The sequence below is a fragment of the Pisolithus orientalis genome (genome assembly GCF_024613125.1).
Source record: "Pisolithus orientalis strain OTSU chromosome Unknown F5J12scaffold_24, whole genome shotgun sequence".
NCBI lineage: Eukaryota > Fungi > Basidiomycota > Agaricomycetes > Boletales > Pisolithaceae > Pisolithus > Pisolithus orientalis.
In genome coordinates, this window is record NW_026260805.1 from 216,403 (window position 1) to 235,774 (window position 19,372).

The 19,372-nt window shown below is 50.6% G+C and overlaps 11 protein-coding genes across 11 annotated transcripts; 8 read left to right on the plus strand and 3 right to left on the minus strand.

Annotated features, from left to right (window-relative positions):
• The first annotated feature begins 54 nt into the window (after positions 1-54).
• F5J12DRAFT_245793 (AAA domain-containing protein) lies at positions 55-1,648 on the plus strand. The gene is made up of 6 exons (XM_051738564.1): positions 55-186; positions 240-394; positions 479-560; positions 616-640; positions 700-1,048; positions 1,102-1,648. Exons 1-6 carry the CDS (start codon positions 106-108, stop codon positions 1,253-1,255), a joined length of 846 nt encoding a protein of 281 aa, XP_051598074.1. The 5' UTR covers positions 55-105; the 3' UTR covers positions 1,256-1,648.
• Positions 1,410-2,971, minus strand: F5J12DRAFT_245623 (uncharacterized protein). Its single transcript, XM_051738562.1, has 8 exons — positions 2,737-2,971; positions 2,477-2,674; positions 2,223-2,420; positions 2,086-2,160; positions 1,968-2,031; positions 1,848-1,915; positions 1,713-1,795; positions 1,410-1,648 (listed from the first exon to the last, which is right to left on the minus strand). The coding sequence occupies exons 2-8, from the start codon at positions 2,655-2,657 to the stop codon at positions 1,556-1,558; spliced, it is 762 nt and encodes a 253-aa protein (XP_051598075.1). The 5' UTR covers positions 2,658-2,674; positions 2,737-2,971; the 3' UTR covers positions 1,410-1,555.
• On the plus strand, positions 2,815-3,757 carry F5J12DRAFT_723768 (Tim17/Tim22/Tim23/Pmp24 family-domain-containing protein; the record flags this gene model as incomplete). Its single annotated transcript, XM_051741474.1, has 4 exons — positions 2,815-3,115; positions 3,297-3,440; positions 3,494-3,604; positions 3,687-3,757. 4 exons carry the CDS (start codon positions 2,815-2,817, stop codon positions 3,755-3,757), a joined length of 627 nt encoding a protein of 208 aa, XP_051598076.1.
• Positions 3,758-4,084: 327 nt separating this feature from the next.
• Positions 4,085-5,854, plus strand: F5J12DRAFT_245788 (velvet factor-domain-containing protein). The gene is made up of 7 exons (XM_051738563.1): positions 4,085-4,379; positions 4,464-4,519; positions 4,586-4,834; positions 4,894-5,031; positions 5,087-5,338; positions 5,395-5,501; positions 5,587-5,854. The coding sequence occupies exons 1-7, from the start codon at positions 4,221-4,223 to the stop codon at positions 5,658-5,660; spliced, it is 1,035 nt and encodes a 344-aa protein (XP_051598077.1). The 5' UTR covers positions 4,085-4,220; the 3' UTR covers positions 5,661-5,854.
• Positions 5,855-6,329: 475 nt separating this feature from the next.
• F5J12DRAFT_844199 (uncharacterized protein) lies at positions 6,330-7,189 on the plus strand. The gene is made up of 4 exons (XM_051746252.1): positions 6,330-6,422; positions 6,477-6,615; positions 6,697-6,779; positions 6,842-7,189. Exons 1-4 carry the CDS (start codon positions 6,368-6,370, stop codon positions 6,865-6,867), a joined length of 303 nt encoding a protein of 100 aa, XP_051598078.1. The 5' UTR covers positions 6,330-6,367; the 3' UTR covers positions 6,868-7,189.
• A 16-nt stretch (positions 7,190-7,205) lies between these two features.
• Positions 7,206-8,801, plus strand: F5J12DRAFT_844204 (cytochrome C1 family-domain-containing protein). Its single transcript, XM_051746253.1, has 7 exons — positions 7,206-7,352; positions 7,402-7,446; positions 7,513-7,709; positions 7,777-8,074; positions 8,128-8,275; positions 8,335-8,520; positions 8,580-8,801. Exons 1-7 carry the CDS (start codon positions 7,266-7,268, stop codon positions 8,609-8,611), a joined length of 993 nt encoding a protein of 330 aa, XP_051598079.1. The 5' UTR covers positions 7,206-7,265; the 3' UTR covers positions 8,612-8,801.
• F5J12DRAFT_844217 (SAC3/GANP/Nin1/mts3/eIF-3 p25 family-domain-containing protein) lies at positions 8,791-11,217 on the plus strand. The gene is made up of 10 exons (XM_051746254.1): positions 8,791-8,916; positions 8,975-9,117; positions 9,181-9,229; positions 9,289-9,586; positions 9,643-9,720; positions 9,776-9,910; positions 9,966-10,034; positions 10,092-10,221; positions 10,286-10,493; positions 10,543-11,217. The coding sequence occupies exons 1-10, from the start codon at positions 8,885-8,887 to the stop codon at positions 10,757-10,759; spliced, it is 1,359 nt and encodes a 452-aa protein (XP_051598080.1). The 5' UTR covers positions 8,791-8,884; the 3' UTR covers positions 10,760-11,217.
• F5J12DRAFT_844235 (uncharacterized protein) lies at positions 11,218-12,761 on the minus strand. The gene is made up of 5 exons (XM_051746255.1): positions 12,359-12,761; positions 11,948-12,306; positions 11,649-11,881; positions 11,461-11,596; positions 11,218-11,409 (listed from the first exon to the last, which is right to left on the minus strand). Exons 1-5 carry the CDS (start codon positions 12,708-12,710, stop codon positions 11,269-11,271), a joined length of 1,221 nt encoding a protein of 406 aa, XP_051598081.1. The 5' UTR covers positions 12,711-12,761; the 3' UTR covers positions 11,218-11,268.
• Positions 12,762-12,806: 45 nt separating this feature from the next.
• F5J12DRAFT_950088 (WD40-repeat-containing domain protein) lies at positions 12,807-15,514 on the plus strand (the record flags this gene model as incomplete). The annotated part of the gene is made up of 11 exons (XM_051749788.1): positions 12,807-12,917; positions 12,971-13,201; positions 13,230-13,243; positions 13,295-13,364; positions 13,415-13,607; positions 13,659-13,803; positions 13,855-13,954; positions 14,003-14,125; positions 14,189-14,446; positions 14,512-14,985; positions 15,050-15,514. 11 exons carry the CDS (start codon positions 12,807-12,809, stop codon positions 15,302-15,304), a joined length of 1,974 nt encoding a protein of 657 aa, XP_051598082.1. The 3' UTR covers positions 15,305-15,514.
• Positions 15,515-15,898: 384 nt separating this feature from the next.
• On the plus strand, positions 15,899-17,525 carry F5J12DRAFT_906536 (pyridoxal phosphate-dependent transferase; the record flags this gene model as incomplete). The annotated part of the gene is made up of 10 exons (XM_051748796.1): positions 15,899-16,014; positions 16,069-16,218; positions 16,271-16,407; positions 16,460-16,521; positions 16,571-16,717; positions 16,771-16,823; positions 16,877-17,117; positions 17,178-17,274; positions 17,349-17,367; positions 17,423-17,525. The coding sequence occupies 10 exons, from the start codon at positions 15,899-15,901 to the stop codon at positions 17,523-17,525; spliced, it is 1,125 nt and encodes a 374-aa protein (XP_051598083.1).
• Positions 17,526-17,706: 181 nt separating this feature from the next.
• On the minus strand, positions 17,707-19,317 carry F5J12DRAFT_894623 (uncharacterized protein; the record flags this gene model as incomplete). Its single annotated transcript, XM_051747756.1, has 2 exons — positions 17,707-19,017; positions 19,075-19,317. 2 exons carry the CDS (start codon positions 19,315-19,317, stop codon positions 17,707-17,709), a joined length of 1,554 nt encoding a protein of 517 aa, XP_051598084.1.
• Between the last annotated feature and the right edge of the window lie 55 nt (positions 19,318-19,372).

Below are 19,372 nucleotides of genomic sequence, written 5' to 3' on the forward strand. Positions count from 1 at the left end.
TATAGCTTGGAATAAGAATTTCATTCGGACCGTGAGTAAAGGGGCCATTTTGGCCAACTAGTACAGTATCTGGTACAGCGAGTATGGTTCCTCACTACCACGACCATGTCAGAGATATCTCCCCCCGATCCTGTTGATGGAGAGCAGACCATGTTGATCCTCGTCGGTCTTGTTGCATCGGGGAAAGTGGGTTATCCGATTTCAACAGCTATCAACTTCTTTGACAGGTATCTTCATAGTCAACCTTCGCTGAAGCCCTTGAAAGGCATTTCCCAAGGTTTCGCCGTTGCAATCAAGATGATTTAGGCAATAGGCAGCTTGTGGAGGAGCTTGCTCATCAGACTCTTCAAGAAGGCTTGTCTCCGTGCATCGACCGCACCAACTTCAATGCTATGTGAGTCGGCCGACCAAAGATCTGCCACGGGGGGTGTATGATAAGCAAGCAGTACTAGTGTTTCTAACTCGGATTACGTTATAGACAGCGCTCCTACTGGACGAATATCGCGCGTTCGTTTCCTCGAACCACTATAAGCATTATTGTCTTTGATACCCCCTATCATGTAAGAAGTTCATATCTTTGCCACAACATCATTACATTTGGTAATTGCAATACAGGTCTGCGCTTCTCGCCTTCAACACCGTACGTACTAGACCACTCATTCCATCCCTGACCATCTGATTCTTGTTGGGGTGATCTAGGAACGTCACATCCCACAATCAACGATGCCCAACAGGGCTTGGTCATCTTGGCCAGATTCGCATCACAATTTCGGCCTCCGTCTCCTGACGAAGACTACGACCATATCCTTTATCTGAAACCCTCTGATCTCCCGAGTCCAGAGTATACTCGCGATGTCATTTTATCAATACTATCCCGTCTTAGAGCGTCAGCCGGGCAGACAGGAAGAGCTGTTCAGCCACACATATCTTATTTTGCGACTAGGGGACCACATAGTATCTCTCGCGGGGGCCCAACACGTGGCTATCGGGCGTTACATGGTGACCGAGGCTCCTGGAGACGATCAAGCCAATCGCGTCCATTTTACAGGCACACCTCGTTTCCCCCTAGCGGTACTAGTCGTGACGAATGGCGTGTTTCAGCTACTGGATCCCAGGAATCGGGTCCTCAGGGTCTACGGCCAGTTCAGGATCGCACTTCTCAGCGCGGCAACAGCTCCACCACCAGGGGTTGATCGCGTCCGAAACCAGAGGAGTTCAGAGTGGGCTAGCCTTGGTGACGGTATTCCGGGTGTGAACTCATGATCATTCTATGTGATGACTGTTTGGTTTTGTGAACTGCTACGCCCTCCTTACGATCTGTGCCTAATGAATGTTTGGCTTTTTCCCGTTGCTGAGTCACACAGGCGTGGGGCTGGTTGCGGTGTGGATGAGAAGTACAATGACTAAGACTATTAGCGAATTCCATGGTCCGAAAGCTGACGGTAACAACGTTGCTCTTCCCTTTCGGTGAAGACATACAGTTGCGCAATAAGCGTGGGGTTGGGTCTGCCACTCCACGTGTACCGCGGGGAACAAGTGACTCAGGGGTTCGGGGTCATGAATCCGGTTTCTTCGGTAGGTCTGGCTCTCCTTGCCGGTCTGATTCCTGAACCGCTTTCAGCTTCTTGCCTAGAATCTTTGCGCTAACCTGAAAAATGTCAAATATACATCAGGCTCATAACGTTCTGATGGATGAAATCAAAGTAGCTGACGTTTCGAATGTGCATTGCCGCACGCTCAACGCCGTTCTCTTGCGCGCGTTTGTAATAAGTCAACGCCTCTTCGAGCTGTCCAGCTGCCCCCATCAAGATGAGATAATTTTAGAGACAATAAGCTTGATGACTCACTCGCTTCCAAAACCGCAGCGAGATTGAAGGCAATCTCAGGGTCCTCTGGTGCAAGTGACGCCGCAATGCTGGAAAACAATAATAAGCATCACATATGGTAGGACGCATGGTTGTACGTGCTGTAAGTGATGTAGTGCGAGGTCTGGCCGCGAAACAGGGGATATTATGTACGCGCTCGCAAGGTCTGAATGTATTCGTGTCATATCTGCACCACGAGTGACAAGAAATGAGTGCTCACTGGTGTGTACATCAGAGCTATCGGGTTGCAGTTCTATGGATTCTTTCCATGCCGCAATAGCCTCGTCGAACTCTTCTACAAAAATATGAAATTGGCAATGCTTGAATCTTCCTTCATAAATTGGAAAAAGTGATTACTCAGGTGATAATGCGTAACGCCAAGATTGAAGAGGGAGCTCGCGCTTCGCTTGATCTCTACGCTACGTCTGTACAGCTCTTTGGCACCCTGGAGGTCATTCTCCTCGAGTTTCTGGGTGCCCTGCTCCAGACACCGCATCGCTTCGATGTCTGCGGGATCAGAAGCTGTGGAGTGTGGCGTCGTTGATGTTGCCCATCCTGAAAAGTGATTATAGATTCGGAAATCGAAGAAGGGTTCTGGAAGTGAGACATACTTTTGGCCAGATGACGGTGGCAGGAAATTCGTCCGAGCCGGATGTCCACGGGCAATGAACGCGGTACAGACCTAGTATGTAAAAGACCCAAACGGCCAGCTCGGTTCATTACCAGGCGGTGTGCATCTGTCCGAAAATGTAGCAGTGAGGCGCGCGAGGCCCTGAGGGACGTTGGCAGCATTTTTTCTAATTGTTATGGTCCAAAGCGGAAGGAGTGTCATCTTTGGCCGGCAAGGGGCTTCCCCCAAAAAGGAAATAATTTACCACATGCCTTCGCCTTGGCCAACGGAAAAACTTTGCAACAGCCTCCCCAAACCAGCGACCACGTCTGCCTCGCCATGGCTGCACCGGACTCACAAGACTCACAGCGGACAATACAGGACGACCTACGTTCGGTCAAGTTTACTCACGAGAACCCCACTGTCCCCGTGGAGGGTGGTGCGGTCACCGCAAATGACCTCCTGCTGGCTGCCTATGACCCGGCGAAATTACATCCCCTCGCTCAGCTTGGGGACCAGTTAGACTATCTTGTACTAGATGATGCAAAAAAGAACGAGTTGCCAGGGGCCGGAACAGCCATACCTTCTCGAGGTTTCAGTGATGATCTATGCTACGGAACGGGTACTATGTACCTCAGCGGTAGGTGTCCCCTCCCTCGGCTCCTTGACATGAGTCCTGCACGAGGATTGTACGTTTTGATCGCGTACCCTCTTTGTGCACGACTGGGCTTCTCACCTTATCATCCCAATGTTGTCATCTCCAACTTGGGCCATTCTTATTGTCTTTCGTCCTGTCACATGCTCACACATGTTTCCACTAGGCCTGGCCCTAGGTGGCCTTTGGGGTGTGAGCGAGGGTGCCCGACGACCATTAGCCGTATCAAACATGCGATTGCGGATCAACAGCATACTCAACTCTGTCACGAGAAGGGGTACTTTCATAGGTAACTCGGCTGGCGTGTTAGGTGCGTTTAGAAGGTCGCATTGCATCCATGCGGCGATTAATGTCGATCTATAGCGCTGGTTTACAACGGAATCAACTCTTCTATCGACTCTTTCCGCGGAAAACATGATACTGCGGGTAGCATGGCAGCTGGAGCTTTGACAGGCGCTCTGTACAAGTCGACCGGTACGCCACCTTGTCACCCTCCCTGTCCGACCTTACGTTTGGATTGACGAAAACGTTTACCCTTACTTTACTTGTTAAATAGCCGGAGTCAAACCCGCACTGGCTGCAGCGACTCTGATTTCGGGACTTGCGGGCGTATATGGAGTTATGTGAAGAAGAGCGTATGATTGACCGAGTAATACATACCACTACATATAATATATTCTTTTTTTCTCTCTCTTCTCCGGCATGTTCAACGTTATCCTTAAGCGCCCCAATAGGAAGACAAGGACGGAAGATATCACACCGGACGAATCGATATTTTTTTTTTCAAGGTGTCGTTTTCTCGTATTTGCTTGGATGAACTTCGCCATATCGGTCCTTCTCAGATCTGCAAAAATGATGTTTCGTTGCACTGAGATTCTGACACCCCTTGTATGTCTTCCTTAGCCCCCCGGGTTCCGCTCCTGGAAATAAGTGGGTACGATCATGATCTGTACACACGAATGCGTAATTGCTAGGTTCTCTCCCCCGGTCTTATATCATAGATATTAGGGACCCCTGGTGGCCGAATCCTACTTACCTTCGCCTGTTCCCCCCCTCCACAGGTCAGCCCGCGTCACTCGGCTCGCCACATATGCTGGCCCTTGCTGACACTGCCTACTGGTCTGCAAAAGCCACATGGGACGAGACAACCTCCAAGAATGGTTTGGACAGTTCTCATGAATATCCAATGCACGCTGCTTATGACCACCACCATCGTTCCTCATTTTTCAGCGACGAGGGTGGACAATCGGTAGGCCAACGCTCACTCCACCTCCCCACCATCGACCCGCACAGCAGGTGGGGCTAATGTCCGCGATTATTTCTTTTGTGACAGTACACTCATCAAATACACCCGATCACGCCTATCACTCCCGTCGAATATGCCCCATCGTAAGAAGTTCCGCGCTGAATTTTTGTTAGCAAGCGCTGATGGCCCGCTGGTGTTGTTTCAAGCAGTAATTATAAAAAACTGTTTCTCGATGGACCTAATGAGCGCGCGTGCAGCTCGCCTAGGTCAGTCACTAGCAGTGACCACTCGCAGTCGCCCCCGTCCGCGTGGAACTTTGCACCTCAGTCTGAGTCGCCTGCCCACGCTCAGAACAGTAGCTGGAACCAAGCTTCTCCTAACAACCGACCCAACTCGCCGCCCTCCCAGTTCCCAACGCGTGTTCATCACTCGTCGTTCATCCACGACAGTCAAACAAGGCATCTATCTGCATCCATCACTGCGTCCTCCGCTGCATGCTGACGCTCTCCTGATCTAGGACATATGAGCTTGATGTGGTACAGCATCCCCAAAGGACGGCCGAATTTGGATCCGCTACCCTGTCTCGCCTCCCACTAGCGCCGCCAATTGTGGTGCAGCTCATCGTGCGAGACCGCTTCGGGAATTCCATCATCCCGTAAGTATTCGTACCCGTAAGACTGGAACGTGGATACATAATTTTTTTAAAACAGGGAGGTGGAACTTCCGTTCCTCATTGCGCATCTGTCTTTATTCTCTGACGATGGGACACGATCGTTGGACATGGGGAGATCTCCCACCGGTAACTCACCTCCCCGACGGCTACTTTATGGGAATTTGGTATCTTCTCCGCAGAAACTTCGCGACCTCTCTGGTCGCCTAGGTCTTTATTTTCTATTCCCTGATGTGAGTATTCGCTGGCGAGGTCGCTTTCAACTAGGTGTCTCGCTGTTGCGATTGTCAGAGTGAGTATCGCGGGGAGCGAAGCGGGAGGGGAAGCTAATCTGGCAACTTGTTACAGAATAGACGCTTCTGGCGCCATGAGCCTTGCCTCCGAAGGGACCGTTCTTGCGACAGCCCGGACACGACCGTTTGATGTTCTCACCCACGAAAATTACGTTGCTCCTCGTAAGGGTCTTCGCGCTAGTCTTTATTTTTCAGTTTGGGCTGACGGGCGGATGCCAAAAAAATCCCTGTCGGTGCCTCGCAACAGCCACTACACGTCTGACGCAAAGTTTCCTCCGCCAGGGAGCGAGAATTCATGCTTTCCCACCCAACACGCCTTAGACCGTAGATAATCGCTGCACTCGGACGTCTTTCCGGCGCATTTTTGTCACATGTTGTACTGTTGTATATTCGACCTTCTCTCTCGTGCTCTGCATTCTTACCTATTCCTATTCGACGTCCGAACCCCCCACCTTCGCTTTTTGGCGGTATGCATTATCTGTCTGGCTGTAATGACAAACGTTTTCACGACGTACCTGGTGCTGGCACGCTGGGCGGATCTAGGTGGACAACGCATCTAGAGGGGATGATAGTACTAAGCTGACCTCGTACCTGGGGCCCACCTAGGGTTGCGACTGCGTGCGCAGACCCGGGCAAGTGGCTATGGGTAAGTAGTTTTAGCAACTATGTCTCACTGTCGTATCAGATTGCCACCGTCGGCAAAACAAATCATGGCCTATCCCTATCTCTCACAAACACGAGCAGTGCAGTTGCAGGAGGTGGCGGTATTTATCTTGGTATTCAACAGCAAGTGCTGAGACCACCACAGCAACGATAACAATTATGGGTGCGCAGTCGCATATGAAAACGACGAGCAGTGGGGAAATGCTAATCTGATACCAATACTGTGCGGCGCAGTCAGTCTGCGGGCGGGGCTGTGAATGTCCGTCAGCCCCACAAATCACACCGTGGGAATGTCTTGCCTATACCTCGGATAAGGGCGTGAACTCAAAAAACCAAACTTCACTCTCCTCTCCACCTCCATCATCATGTCAGGCAAAGATTACTACGGTGGTGGACAATCGCAATACTACCCTCCTCAAGGTACGTCGCAATAAGGGCATGTGGGCGGGATGGGGTGTAGTGACGGCACTGCAGGACCTCCGCCCGGTCAGGGGGGATACTATCCCCAGCAGCCTCAGCAATCGTACCAAGGTCCAGGTGGTTATCCTCAACAGCCTCCCTATGGTGGTCAACCCGGCTACCAACCCCAGCCTCCTCCGCAGACTGTCTATGTGTGAGTGGCGAGTTCCTAAAAACACGAGGCGGCGGGTCGTGACAACACGTTGCATGCTTTTTTTGTCATTGGTTATTCTAGACAACAACCCGGTCAGAGGTCTGATTCTGGAACTGGGTGTTTGGCCTGCTTAGCTGGTGCATGTCTCTGCTGCTGTGCGGAAGGTGCGTAGTTTTATCTTTGTACCTGCAGAGTGAGCGGGTGGCTGAAATCGCCCAACTTGCAGAGATGTTATGCGACTGCCTATTTTAGTTCTCAAGTTGCGTGGGCCGAGAACGGGAGCTGGTTTTCGTTATGGATTCTTTTTCATACCATCATGCGCTTGGCTCGATGTGGCTTGGAACGTTTTAATGCGTTACCGTCGTTTCACTGTTTGTATCATCGGCTAGAAAGCTTCAAATGACCGGACGATTCACGACTATTTCTTGAAATTGTGATGAAAAGTATGGCCTATTAGCATGATGTCCGACTTGTAATCTACGCCAGAGCATCCTTGTATAGCCTACAAAGTGACGAATGTCAGTTCTACCATTGGTCGTCGGGCGGGATGAGTTCCCGGTTCGTTCCGTGTCACGCGTGACATTGTCACACTGTACTCTTCGCCGCTTGCTCTGCAAAAATCTCGAAACTGGGCTCTTTATTCCATCAAAATGTTCAAGCTGCCCTCGGGCGCACTCAGGAGCCAGCTTGTTCGCAGCGCACCCCGCTCGACGGCTAGCGCAACGCGCTCAGCGTCTGTGAGTCTGAAATTGATGCTCTGGAAGTACTTGGCCCTGACATGAACAGGTCCGGTTTGCTTCGACCAACTCTACATCCTCTGGCACCTTAGAGGTACGTCGGGCCAACATTCGGACAACCCGTTGATTATAAACCGAGTTTTTCTACAACTCTTTACAGTCGCTGTTGACGTCTCGCGTGTCTCTCGTTTCTGTCACGCTTTTTTCCGTCGGGTCAATAGCATGGTATACCCATCTATACGGCTCCCTTCCCTTCATTGGAGAAGCTCACGCGAGCTCGTTGGCCGACGAGGGTCTTCACCCCCCTGCATACCCTTGGCCGCACAAAGGCTGGTTTGATACGTTTGACCATGCAAGGTAAGCCCCACGTTAATCACCGACTGTTCCAACATCACCGCCGTGCTCAATCTGCTTGCCATTTCAGTATTCGTCGTGGTTTCCAGGTATACCGCGAGGTCTGTGCTGCTTGCCATTCGCTTGACCGCATCGCTTGGCGCAATTTGGTTGGTGTGTCGCATACCGTTGACGAGGCACGCGCCTTGGCAGAGGACATCGAGTACACCGACGGCCCGGATGACAATGGGGAGATGTTCCAGCGTCCGGGAAAACTTTCCGACTATCTCCCAGCACCATACCCTAATGAAGAGGCTGCACGAGCTAGTAACAGTGGTGCACTCCCTCCCGACCTCAGTTTGATCGTCAAGGCCAGACATGGCGGTGCGGTGAGTCGAACGCTTCATTGCGTATAGGTATTTGGTGAACTGTCGTCCTGTAGGATTACATCTTCTCCCTTCTGACTGGCTACATCGATCCTCCCGCGGGTGTCGACATTCGTGAAGGCATGAACTACAACCCTTACTTCCCTGGTGGCGCTATCTCCATGGCTCGTGTTCTGTTCGATGGTCTCGTCGAGTATGATGATGGTAGGAATCCTGTTGCTGTGTGTGAATTTGGTGATTGGTTGATATCGACGAATGTCTAGGCACCCCTGCTACCACCTCCCAGATGGCCAAAGACGTCGTCACGTTCCTGAACTGGGCTGCAGAGCCAGAGCACGACGAGCGGAAAAAGATGGGTTTGAAAGCCGTGATAGTGTTCTCGACCTTATTCGCCATCAGCATCTATGTGAAGAGGTTCAAGTGGAGTGTGATCAAGAACCGCAGGATTTGTAAGTCCACCCATGCTGCCGTATGTGTTCGGTTATGTGTATTTACTGACCAACGACAGTCTACAAACCACCGACTGACCAGGCGCATTAGAGAATTGTATAGCGTTGTAGCAGAGCGAGTGTCCCGTAGATTCTTACAATCCTACACCAGCGAACCCACACTTTTTATTGTTTCTTTACTATTTGCTCCGAGACCGGATGAGACCACCGTGGGAACGTGCCTTCGTTAGCCGGTGTAGTGCTGTTGCGTGACACACTCGGATGAAACCTGCCTCTTCCTGTACACTACTATCATCATCAAGAAGGTCGTTGATCCATCGTTGTATCTGCACGTTCACAACTCAGAACTATTCAAGCTTTTACGATGTCTTCGGAGACATGGCCTCCACAGCTAAAGTAACACTTTTTGGTGGAACCGCTGTTGCAAAACAGGCTCTTACATTTTTGACTGCAGAGAATGGGTCGCAACGTGTCTAGGACAGATGACTGATGCCAACAGAGCAGAAGCACAAACTGAGCTGAGACAGGTAATTGCTGATGCTTTCACTGCAAAGACGCTCTGGACGACAGACTGGGCTGGCGTGCAATTACAAAGGTGTCGTCTTACTTCCCCTCTTGATCGTCCTCTGGCACCTTTCAGTGACGTTGTCCACGTTGCAGTCTTTTACCTGAAGCCAACGCCAGTGGTAAATGGTTTGAAGCGAAAGATGTACGTCTCAGTGTACCCTCCCGTTGGCTGCTGTATTTGACCGTGCATATTTTTGCCAGGGCTGAGCCTGCTGCGACAAGTAAGAAAGCGAAGAAATCGTCGGCACAAAAGAGTACGTCAGCTACCACATGGGATCTAGGGGATCAGGCCACGTTGAACCGACGAGCGGAGCGATTTCAACGAGAACATGAGATTGAGCGACAGAAAAATTTGCGCATTCAGCAACAACAACCGCAATCACAACAAGGTGCTGCTCTTAAAGCCAATCCTCAGGGTGCCCATCTTTTCAATCGAATATGGCGAGCTGATTCACCGTCTACGCATGGCTCAAACCCGGACAATCCGGAGGCGGATCCTGTAAGCGACTTCCTTTTCCCTAACCTCGTGACTACCACGCTAAATGCGCCCGGCAGAACGTACCTAATTGGGACCGGCATACGATCGTGGGCACGAACCAGGGAATGTTCAAGGATTACCTACGATTGACATCGGTGCGGCCCTCAAGATGTCACTTTGATCCCCCAATAAGTCACCTGTGTGTTGCAGGAACCGAAGCCAGAATTGATTAGACCGTACCCTGTGCTCCAACAGACTTTCAATGAGCTAAAAAGCCGCTGGCAAAGCAAGTGTCCGTACAACTGGATATGTAACCAGTTGAAGAGTTTGCGTCAGGATTTGACGGTGCGTCGAAGCAGGTGGTGGGATACCTCATTTACACTCTTTCGTCATCAACCAGGTACAACGAATAAAAAACGAGTTTACCGTGTTGGTGTATGAAATGCATGCGCGGATAGCACTTGAGACCGTACGATGTTGCCGCTGATGTTCTCACAGCTGCACTCATAGACCGCGATATTACTAGGCTGATATGGTAGAGTATAACCAGTGTCAAGCGGCCCTAAAGAACCTCTATGAACTTGGTATACCTGGAAATGTCGAGGAATTTACGGCTTATCGTATCCTCATGCTTTTGCACGGCCGCAATAAGAGCGGTGCGTTGTGTTCGTTCATCGTATCGTCACCATGTTTTGAATTGACGCCCACGTTCTTTTCCAGAATTAAACTTGTACGTAGGTCAACTAACACCCAAACAGAAAGCGGCCGAGGTAGTGCAGCATGCATTGCGTGTACAGCGGGCGCTGTCGATTGGCAATTATCATGCCCTGTTTCAACTGTACTTGGATGCACCGAATATGGGGGGATATATCATGGACCACTTCATGGACAGGGAGAGAGCTAAAGCATTAATGATAATGTCTAAAGCGTAAGTCCATTGTGGTGTCGTGCAGCAACCTATCTGATATGTGTACTAGATATCGGACACTTTCCCTCCGATTCCTCTACAACGAGATGGCATTTGATTCGTTAGGACACGCTCGCGAGTTCCTGGCCGCTCATGGGGTGTCAGCGTTCACAAACCCCAATAGCCCTGACACAGAGAAGATCCTAGATTGCAAAACTGCATTTCCGCTGATTTCACAAGCTTACGAGGAAAAATATCGTAAGGTTCAAATCAAGGGTGCCGTATAATCGGAACACAATACAGAATAATTCGTTCCCCACACCATGGTGTCTTCTCCGCGCATCTCGCGAGTCCTTTACTTGTCGACCTCATCTCGTAGTCAGTCCACGTGTCTTTTATCTTGTCATTCCCCCTCTCTGCCCTCTTCTCCCTCCCTTGCTTATATTCCTCCACACCCATGTTTCATTGACGCACGCCGACATATTCGGGACTTCAATACCACGCAAGGATAACATGCTAACTTTATTGATACGGGGTGGATATGACTCCCCAAGGCAATACCCCCAGCGCCATCCTGGTTTACGCACAGGTGAATATATCTTTCCATGGTCGTGGACCCTAACGGTAATGCGACTTATGTGCATGGACTGTTTGTGGGTGGGTGAAGTCATCTTGTGGAGGATGGTGGCGGTGAGATTTGGGTAGCTGGTTCGTGTAATGCCTGTGTATTATTTATGATATTGCTGTTGAAAAATTCTTTGATACATGAGGGTTGATCACAGGTGCACAACCTAAGCTAGTCTCGCATACGAGCTGGAATGAACCGTCTGACTATGACCTCCCGTACAGAGTAGTGGTTAAAGCAAGCAGGCGATGACAAGACAGTGTCAGGTACCCGGGAACGAGCAGGGATGGTCACGTATGACAAGATGAGCGTCTATGAACTCGGTCGGTATGCTGGCACTGGGAAATATGTAAAATCGCCGACCTTTTGGACCTGAGCGTTCACACGATTGAGCGTGCTTAGCCACGACCAAGAGAATGGGGACGTGTTTTGGAGTTGGAACGGAGAGGACTCCTGATCAGCCGGATCTTCATATACAGGGCACACGACGATGGCAAATCTGGGAACGGTGGAGTCAGAGACCAGACGCCCGATCGGATAAAACGACTTACTCCGCATGGGAAAAGACGGGCCCACGTTTATACAAGAGGTAGTCTACACAGAACTTGATACCGTTTTTCACGACCCAGCCTAGGGACTTGTAGTGATGATATGCGACGTAGTTGACGAGAAAGGGATTGTCAAAGCGGCGGGCTGGAGGATCGAGATTCGAGGATAGACTTGGCGATGGAACGTGTGCATTCTGGAATGCACACCATATCTGATTGAGGGAGAGTGCATCACCCTATATCGGGTTGGACGACGATATGAGACTGTGGGGGCGAGGAGTTAGCGTAAGTGGTAGGCTCACCGTTTCCGGATGCGTGACAGACAGGCAGTCCAGGTTCCACAGGAGAAAGAATGCCTCGGAGAGTGTAAGCTGGAGATGCTCCACATTCTCGATGGGCACATCGTTGTCGTCCTCGTCCTCGCTTTCAGCGGGGGAGGATGCTCGTGGTGATTCTGGTAGCGTTTGACTTGGTTTCCAGGTCGCCGCAGAGGGTATAATGCGCGTTCCATCCGCTGAATATACCGTCGATATTACACGGCCCTCCTCTCTAAATGCAGCTTCGGCTTCTGCTGCAGCTGCTGCCATCGCTTTTGCGCGATCAAGCTTAAACTGTTTGCGTTCAGCCCTGCGTTTTGCGGTCACCTCCTCGGATGTGAGGTCTAGAAATTCAGTATTGATATAAGTGAAAAGGAGACTCGAAGTACAACTTACCGGTCCTCGCTTGTTTTCTGGCATTTATCTGACGTGCTAGCCAGCTGGGTTCACTCCGGGACAAGTCTCCCTTGCCAAAGAACCCTCTCTGCCACAGCGTCATGGCTTGTTTCATATCTGTCACCCATACCGAGCGCGTCGTAGCATCAAAGACACCTTCACAATGAGGGTTCAGAACCCGGGTCAGAGAAACACCCAGTAGTAAACCGAGAGCCTTGTGCCAGACAGCAGATGACTGTTCTTCGGCGAAGATGATTGGGAGGGGGTTGGCATATAGCTTGTTGTTCTCATTGCGACGCCCCGACGCTTTCTGAGAGGCTTTTGGCTGAGTGCTGGGTTGTATCAGGGACATGATTATCACCTGGTAGGTAGACGCGGTTTTGTTTTCCACGGTCGCGTCGAGGGGCACGTCACTTCACAGTACAAGTTTAGTAGTTTACAACCTTTCATGGCAGAAAGACGACGAGCAGAGATCGAAGCTAAGAAAGCCAAGCTCGAGGCACTCCGGAAGGCGAGGGCAGACAGACAACGAGCAGAGAACGAGCGACGTCAAACAGAGGTGTGTTCGCAATCCACATTGGCACTCTCAGACTGCACACAAACCCTTGGCAGGTAGCAAGCGCATCCGTCGCGGCACGGCGTGAGGTCGATGACCTGGTCAATGCGCTCGTGGGCAATCGGGGCCTCGACAGCGGAGGCGATGTCACCCCTTCGTCATCTATGCCTGGTACACCACCGCGCCAGAGCGCTCTCTTCTACGGCACATCCGCCTTGTCACCATCGGGTAGGGTTAGCAGACAGAGCGATGTTGGCTCGGATCGGATTACAATGGGTACCACGATGGTGGCAATCCGCAAATTCTGGTACAGAGCATGTCATAGAGAGGTGCGTTGCCATTCGTTGACGAGTAGGTAGGCAACTGTAAACGCGACTTAGGACTTTAACGCCTCGATTTCTCCCAGATTTGATTGATGTAGAACAGGAACTATTCGAACTGCCACAACGCGTTCGTCAAGTTCGTGTGGACGCATATACTCTGTCTGACATGATGTTCAGGAAAGGGTAATATACAACAAGGAGGTGCAGACGACTGCGGTCGAGGTCGAGACAACCGAGGTATCTATAGAAGACCTTCGGCAACAATTACAGCGGGAACGAGAGCGTGAACTGGAGGCCGAACGAGCTGCAAGGGAGGACCTAGAGGAGGAGAGCATACAACTTGACAAAGAAATAGAACAAGAAATTCGAGGCAAGATTTGCTCCTCCCCTCCGATGCATATTTGATGAACTCTTCACGTAGAATTGACTGAGGAAGAGCGGACAAGTATCCTCACAGCCCCCGAATTCCTTGATTTCGTGGAGCAGTCGTCTAAAATCGTTCAGCGAGCTCTAAACGATGGCTACGACTATATCCGGGACTACACGGTTGGCACAGAAACAAACGGGCAAGTCCTTCATTTCCCGTGATGATCTCAAAATTGATTCCGGCGTAACAGAGATGATTCGGAGGGTAAACGCGTGAAACGCATTTGCGCCTTCTATGACGAAAGATACGGGAAGAATCGTTCGATAACTGATATCGACTGGTCGCCGAAGGTATGTTTATTCTTAGGCCCCTAAATGCTTCTCCTCAGTCGTATGTAGTACCCCGAACTCAGTGTGGCCTCTTACAACAAAAATCCCGCTGCCTTAAATGAGCCCGATGGTATCGTTGCAGTTTGGAATCTCCATTTACTGGAACGGCCCGAGTTTGTTTTCCATTCTCAGGTTGGCGTGTTTTCCCCCTGGTGCATTTTGTAACATCTTGCTAATGGTCCCGATATCGAATAGTCTGATGTTCTCTCCGTAACATGTTCCCCCTTCCATTCCAATCTCGTGTTTGGTGGCACCTACTCTGGCCAGATCCTTCTTTGGGACACACGGTCAAAGCATTTGCCGGTTTTGAAGACGCCACTGTCAGCTGCAGGTCACACTCACCCCGTTTACGCGATGCGCATGGTCGGGACCCAGAATGCCCACAACTTAATTACCAGCAGCACGGACGGAACTGTCTGTAGTTGGCTAGTGGACATGCTGGCGCAGCCACAGGTCCGTGGATCTGCTTTTTTTTTGCGATCTCGTCCGAAGTACCGCGCTGATGACCCCTCGTGCAGGAAACCTTGGAGCTGATTCACGCAGGTCATAACAAAACGGGCGAAGTGGCCATCACCACGCTTGATTTCCCTGACAATGAAACAACGACGTTTTGGGTTGGTACCGAAGAAGGCAATGTGTATCAGGCAAACAGGTACGACCGAGCTGGTGCGAAAGCTGGGCTCAACCAGCACGACATCTATAAGGGGCATGCTGGGCCCGTCATGGGGCTGCATTTCCATCCCCTCGTGGGCCCTGTTGACTTCTCGGATCTATTCCTTACGGCGAGCGTGGACTGGACAGTAAAGCTCTGGCGAGCCAAGAGTCTTGCGAAGCCGTCAACAACAGCACAGGCTATTTCCCCGATATATTCCTTCGATGAGGCTGATGATTATGTCTACGATGTGAAATGGCATCCTGCTCATCCTGCGGTATTTGGTACCGCGGACGGTTCTGGCAAGTTTGAATTGTGGAATTTAAACAATGACACCGAGGCACGTTGTGATACTCTACTTGGAACGCAATAGTGCCATGAACGACCCCTTTATGATATTCTAGGTCCCTGCCGTAACTACGAGCGTTGGATCGGGTCGCGCAATCAATAAACTTGAATGGGACCGCAAGGACGGCCGACGCGTTGCACTTGGTTGCAGCGACGGAAAGCTTTACATATACGATATCGGTGACACAGCAATACCCAGAGAGTCCGAGTGGACCGACCTACAGAAGACTATTGCGGGGATGGTCGGCAATAGCGGTCAGACAAATGGAGTGGTGGATGGAGATGCGACGCGGATCATCGCTGGGCGTTGACCTCACTCACTTCACAGGAGTATTAGCGGACCGACAAGTTAGCGATACCTTTCTTCTTTCATGTGATAATACTTTCTTCGTCGGACATATCATGGGGCACCCTCAGTGAGATCCCCTGAGTGGATGTTCTTGTGGACTTTGAGTGGGATGTCGGCTATTTGACAGAAATATCGCGGGATGGATGCCCGCGCGTTCACATGAAAGGCTGTTGTGGCCTGTTATTTAGTGGTGCGCCTGGTAGACGTTCAGTGCTATCTCTACCATCAATCGTAGCCTCGTGCCAAGTATCTCATTCAAAACCTGCATAATGTCTCAGGAGTGCGAATTCGTTCAGGTCAGGAGCACCGAGTACCCCTCCGGCTAATACTAACATTCAGGGGTGTGCCAGGAACCCCACAAGTGAGGCACATTATCACTAATGTTTGGCTCCTGAGCTACTGAACCTCGCGACTACTTGTGATCAGGTTGCTGGTGTGAGTCTTCGGATGACCCGAGATACTCGACGTTAACTTACACCACAACGTGCAGCATTCCGGGGCCGATAGAAGTAACCGATGAGGTTCTTCATCTTCATTTCCGATCCCATGATAAGGTATGCCTGACAAAGTTTTGCTTATACTACAGGTCCTCTACGCGAATGCGCATCCTTCCATGTCGCACATGTCCCCCGACTTTGCGTCTGTATTCGGGGACTGTATTTGCATGACAAGGTACGGCAATAAGAACGGAATATTCGCGAATAATTAAGCAGACATGTATAATAGACAAATTTTGTACTCTGAAGATGCGCAGCCCTTCTTGATCGCTGGTTCTGGAACGCTTGGCTGGGATCAGGTATCTGCCAACCTTGTCGAACCAGGCGAGAATGCCCTCGTTTTGCACAGCGGGTATTTCGCAGACAGCTTCGTTGATTGGTTCGTCATACGCCGTTGCAACTCCACGTTACTTACTCGTTGAAATATGTAGCTTGCAGACATACGGTGCGAATGTTGATCAGGTGAAAGCACCGATTGGGGATTCTGTGAAAGAATCAGACGTAGAGACTGCTCTAAAATCGAAGAAGTACAAGGTCGTTACTGTCACACACGTCGATACTTCGACAGGTATGTATGTGTGGCGTTTTCTTGCTTACGCGGTGCAAATGGTAGTCTGCAGGTGTATTGTCGAACATCAAAGGCGTCGCAGAAGTAGCGAGAAGGGTTTCACCGGACACCCTGGTATGTGTTGCGATCGCTCGTAACTGTGAGCGACTTCATACCTTCGCAGGTCGTGGTAGATGGCGTGTGTTCTGTTGCGAGCGAAGAAATCCGTATGGACGATTGGGGAATTGACATCGTCATAACTGCTAGTCAGAAAGGTCTTGGTACCCCACCTGGCTTGAGTATCCTCGTGGCCAGTCAGAGGGCGATGAAGGTAGTCCGTAATTTGCTCTGCTTGACCATATACTCAAAAGATATATCTATCAGGTCTTTCAAAACAGAAAGACACCTATCACTTCGTACTACGCCAGCTGGAAGAAGTACATGACTTAACTTGATATCCTGGGCTTAGCGAGACTCATACTTGATTCAGGTGGCTTCCGATCATGCGCGCTTACGAGAAGAACAGCGCTGCGTACTTTGCGACTCCGCCCGTCAACCTCATTTATGCCTATCATACGTCCTTGCGACAAATTGTTCAGGGTCCCATCTCGCTCGAGGACCGGTTCAAGGCACACAAGAATGCAAGCCGACGCGTTAAGGACGCAGCGGCAGCACTTGGGCTGAGATGCGTTCCCTTAAGTGAAGATGTTTCTGCAAACGGAATGACAGCTGTGGGTCTGCAGTCGCGCAGCAACTAACGACTTGTCTAACGTCGTTGGTTTGTACCGCAGATCTACTTCCCTGACGGCCTAGCAGCAAGCGACATCATAGCTCGCCTTCTGAAAAAGGACGTCGTCGTGGCAGGTGGTTTGCACGCTAGTATTAAAGGTCCGTTCATATTACATCTCTTGTCAAGGCCTACGATACGATTAACCGTTACATCTTGGTTACATCTCTCTCAGAGAAGTACTTCCGCATTGGGTATGTCCCCTATTATCTGTGGCCCTTGACTCCTGCTCATATTAGTTGGCCGCAGACACATGGGTGCAACCGCTGTTGATATCGAGAGAGGGGACATCGACAGGGTTATCACGGCACTGAACGAAGCATTGGCTGAAGCCAAGGCAAGCAAAGCTTAAACAACACACCGTCCTCTATTTGTATTATCTGGTATCTGTTCTACACAGAAGGTTTTATACATGACCTTTGTCTCCTAAGACAATTAACCATTGTCATGCGTAGGTATCATAGTCTTGGGAAAGGAGGAAGTCTTAGATATGGTTGGGTGAATAGGAGAGACTGAAGTCCTACAGAATGCAGTCACGCAAGCAGCGCTGACACAGTCTTCCAATGCATTTTGTGGGTCGAGTCCATCGTGTTACAGGTAGACGCCACGTGTAACCCAGGCATGAGAAGGCGCAAATACATAGCAACGTTCTCGGGTGATGAAATCGGCGAATTACCCACTTGGAGAGACCGGATCTTTGTGTTCTGGACTGGGTTTCCATCGGGATGACAGGCTATTTTGGGAATTTCCGTCGCATTGAAAACGAGAGAAAATCCCTCTAGGTTCGGACAAAGCTGAATGAGGGCAGCAATGCCCCCAAGGGAGAGTCCAGTGGGTAGCACCCACCCACAGGTGTATGTCTTCAGATGAAGTTCAATTAGCAGTGGCCAACACTGGACCATCTGCATGAGGTCATCATCTGTGAGCTGCGGACTATAGCTCCGAGACGCCAATGTAATATCGAGAACCTTGAGGTGGCGGAGCGAGAGGTATGGAGTCAAGATAGATTTCGTCAATACCCAATGCCTCGGCTGACGAGGAGGAGCGAAACCTAAATTGACGTGAATCCTCTCTAAGAAAGGGCGATGCAAGGGGATGAGAGTGAGAAGTTCTTCGAGGTCCTCCGAATAATCGCTACGAGCGAAATCCGTAGCGAGTATGCTTAAAGTTCGGAGTTCACTAAACGATGCCCAACGATAAAATCTTAACGTTAGCTCTAAGGAAGCGATATGGGTGCTCAAGTAGCGTAGTCCCACGAACGCCTCGTTTGTCGGTGGGGGGGCTGGTGAACCAAGTGGTCTACGGAAATTTATAACAAGGCACCGTAATGTTTTCTTTTGAGCGAGGGAGGCAAGGAGGTCCCAAGACACGTCATGTATCCTGACCGTCTCTAGTGATTGAAAGCTAGAGATGTCGGGGGTGACGAACGCAGGGAAGCCCTCCCGCGTCTCGAGAGAATCGGTGACGGTATGCAGCGTACGGAGGTTTGGGCACGACGCTAGAATGCCCGACGCGTTCAGGGGCACGTAAAGCGTTCCACCGAGAAGTAACTCGAGCGTAGACAGTTGCGGCCGAACGAAGATACGAAGTAAGGTCAAAACGTGATTTTGGTAGTCACTTGTCTCTAACGAGAAGCCCTGGCAGCGGAATGACAAATGCTGAACATTCGGAAAAAGAGACTCTAAGGACTCGTTCCCTGGAGGGTGGAGGAGAAGGGAGAGTGACCCCGGAGTTATGGAATAGCAGCGTGGTTTCTGAGTAACAATGACATGTATATCGCGAACTCGCTGTGAAAGCCGCTTGAAAATGAGCCATTCTTCTGACTTGAGCGGGCGCGTCACCACCTAATGAGACCATAGAACATATGTAAGTACAGTAATTAACAAGTAGACAGTGCTTACTATGGGTGGTCCGTGACGCTCGTCGGATTCGGGATCGGCCCCCCGCTGTTCCGTCCACGAAGTTGCGGTCGCCGCTGGGAGCAACCGTAAAATAGGCCACAAACCCATTATGTCCTGCCAAATCAGCGCAGTGGCTGGTTCATGGAATGCCTGACACGTCCTGGCGAGGCTGCATAGTGTCCGACGCCCCGACTGAGAGAATATGACTTCCAAAATCTCGTCAATAAGGAGACAGCGATGCATGCCGTTGAACGAATACGTTTCCAAGCAGTCTGGAAGATTCAACCGCTGGGATGAT

What these genes read in the sequence shown, in the direction of transcription:
- F5J12DRAFT_245623 (XM_051738562.1), bottom strand. Translation starts at nt 2,657, where the DNA reads ATGCTGCCAACGTCCCTCAGGGCCTCGCGCGCCTCACTGCTACATTTT. An exon ending in CGTTACGCATTATCACCTGA is followed by an intron (nt 2,161 to 2,222) that starts GTAATCACTTTT and finishes ATATTTTTGTAG; the next exon opens with AAGAGTTCGACGAGGCTATT. An exon ending in CGGCAATGCACATTCGAAAC is followed by an intron (nt 1,649 to 1,712) that starts GTCAGCTACTTT and finishes GACATTTTTCAG; the next exon opens with GTTAGCGCAAAGATTCTAGG.
- F5J12DRAFT_245788 (XM_051738563.1), top strand. Translation starts at nt 4,221, where the DNA reads ATGCTGGCCCTTGCTGACACTGCCTACTGGTCTGCAAAAGCCACATGG. An exon ending in CCCGTCGAATATGCCCCATC is followed by an intron (nt 4,520 to 4,585) that starts GTAAGAAGTTCC and finishes TGTTTCAAGCAG; the next exon opens with TAATTATAAAAAACTGTTTC. An exon ending in TCGCTGTTGCGATTGTCAGA is followed by an intron (nt 5,339 to 5,394) that starts GTGAGTATCGCG and finishes AACTTGTTACAG; the next exon opens with AATAGACGCTTCTGGCGCCA.
- F5J12DRAFT_245793 (XM_051738564.1), top strand. Translation starts at nt 106, where the DNA reads ATGTCAGAGATATCTCCCCCCGATCCTGTTGATGGAGAGCAGACCATG. An exon ending in GTCTTGTTGCATCGGGGAAA is followed by an intron (nt 187 to 239) that starts GTGGGTTATCCG and finishes GTATCTTCATAG; the next exon opens with TCAACCTTCGCTGAAGCCCT. An exon ending in CGCACCAACTTCAATGCTAT is followed by an intron (nt 395 to 478) that starts GTGAGTCGGCCG and finishes ATTACGTTATAG; the next exon opens with ACAGCGCTCCTACTGGACGA.
- F5J12DRAFT_844217 (XM_051746254.1), top strand. Translation starts at nt 8,885, where the DNA reads ATGTCTTCGGAGACATGGCCTCCACAGCTAAA. An exon ending in AATGGTTTGAAGCGAAAGAT is followed by an intron (nt 9,230 to 9,288) that starts GTACGTCTCAGT and finishes TATTTTTGCCAG; the next exon opens with GGCTGAGCCTGCTGCGACAA. An exon ending in GTTTGCGTCAGGATTTGACG is followed by an intron (nt 9,911 to 9,965) that starts GTGCGTCGAAGC and finishes GTCATCAACCAG; the next exon opens with GTACAACGAATAAAAAACGA.
- F5J12DRAFT_844199 (XM_051746252.1), top strand. Translation starts at nt 6,368, where the DNA reads ATGTCAGGCAAAGATTACTACGGTGGTGGACAATCGCAATACTACCCT. An exon ending in GCAATACTACCCTCCTCAAG is followed by an intron (nt 6,423 to 6,476) that starts GTACGTCGCAAT and finishes ACGGCACTGCAG; the next exon opens with GACCTCCGCCCGGTCAGGGG. An exon ending in CCTCCGCAGACTGTCTATGT is followed by an intron (nt 6,616 to 6,696) that starts GTGAGTGGCGAG and finishes TGGTTATTCTAG; the next exon opens with ACAACAACCCGGTCAGAGGT.
- F5J12DRAFT_844204 (XM_051746253.1), top strand. Translation starts at nt 7,266, where the DNA reads ATGTTCAAGCTGCCCTCGGGCGCACTCAGGAGCCAGCTTGTTCGCAGC. An exon ending in GCGCAACGCGCTCAGCGTCT is followed by an intron (nt 7,353 to 7,401) that starts GTGAGTCTGAAA and finishes TGACATGAACAG; the next exon opens with GTCCGGTTTGCTTCGACCAA. An exon ending in GATACGTTTGACCATGCAAG is followed by an intron (nt 7,710 to 7,776) that starts GTAAGCCCCACG and finishes TTGCCATTTCAG; the next exon opens with TATTCGTCGTGGTTTCCAGG.
- F5J12DRAFT_844235 (XM_051746255.1), bottom strand. Translation starts at nt 12,710, where the DNA reads ATGTCCCTGATACAACCCAGCACTCAGCCAAAAGCCTCTCAGAAAGCG. An exon ending in CCCGTCTTTTCCCATGCGGA is followed by an intron (nt 11,597 to 11,648) that starts GTAAGTCGTTTT and finishes CACCGTTCCCAG; the next exon opens with ATTTGCCATCGTCGTGTGCC. An exon ending in TGAACGCTCAGGTCCAAAAG is followed by an intron (nt 11,410 to 11,460) that starts GTCGGCGATTTT and finishes CCGAGTTCATAG; the next exon opens with ACGCTCATCTTGTCATACGT.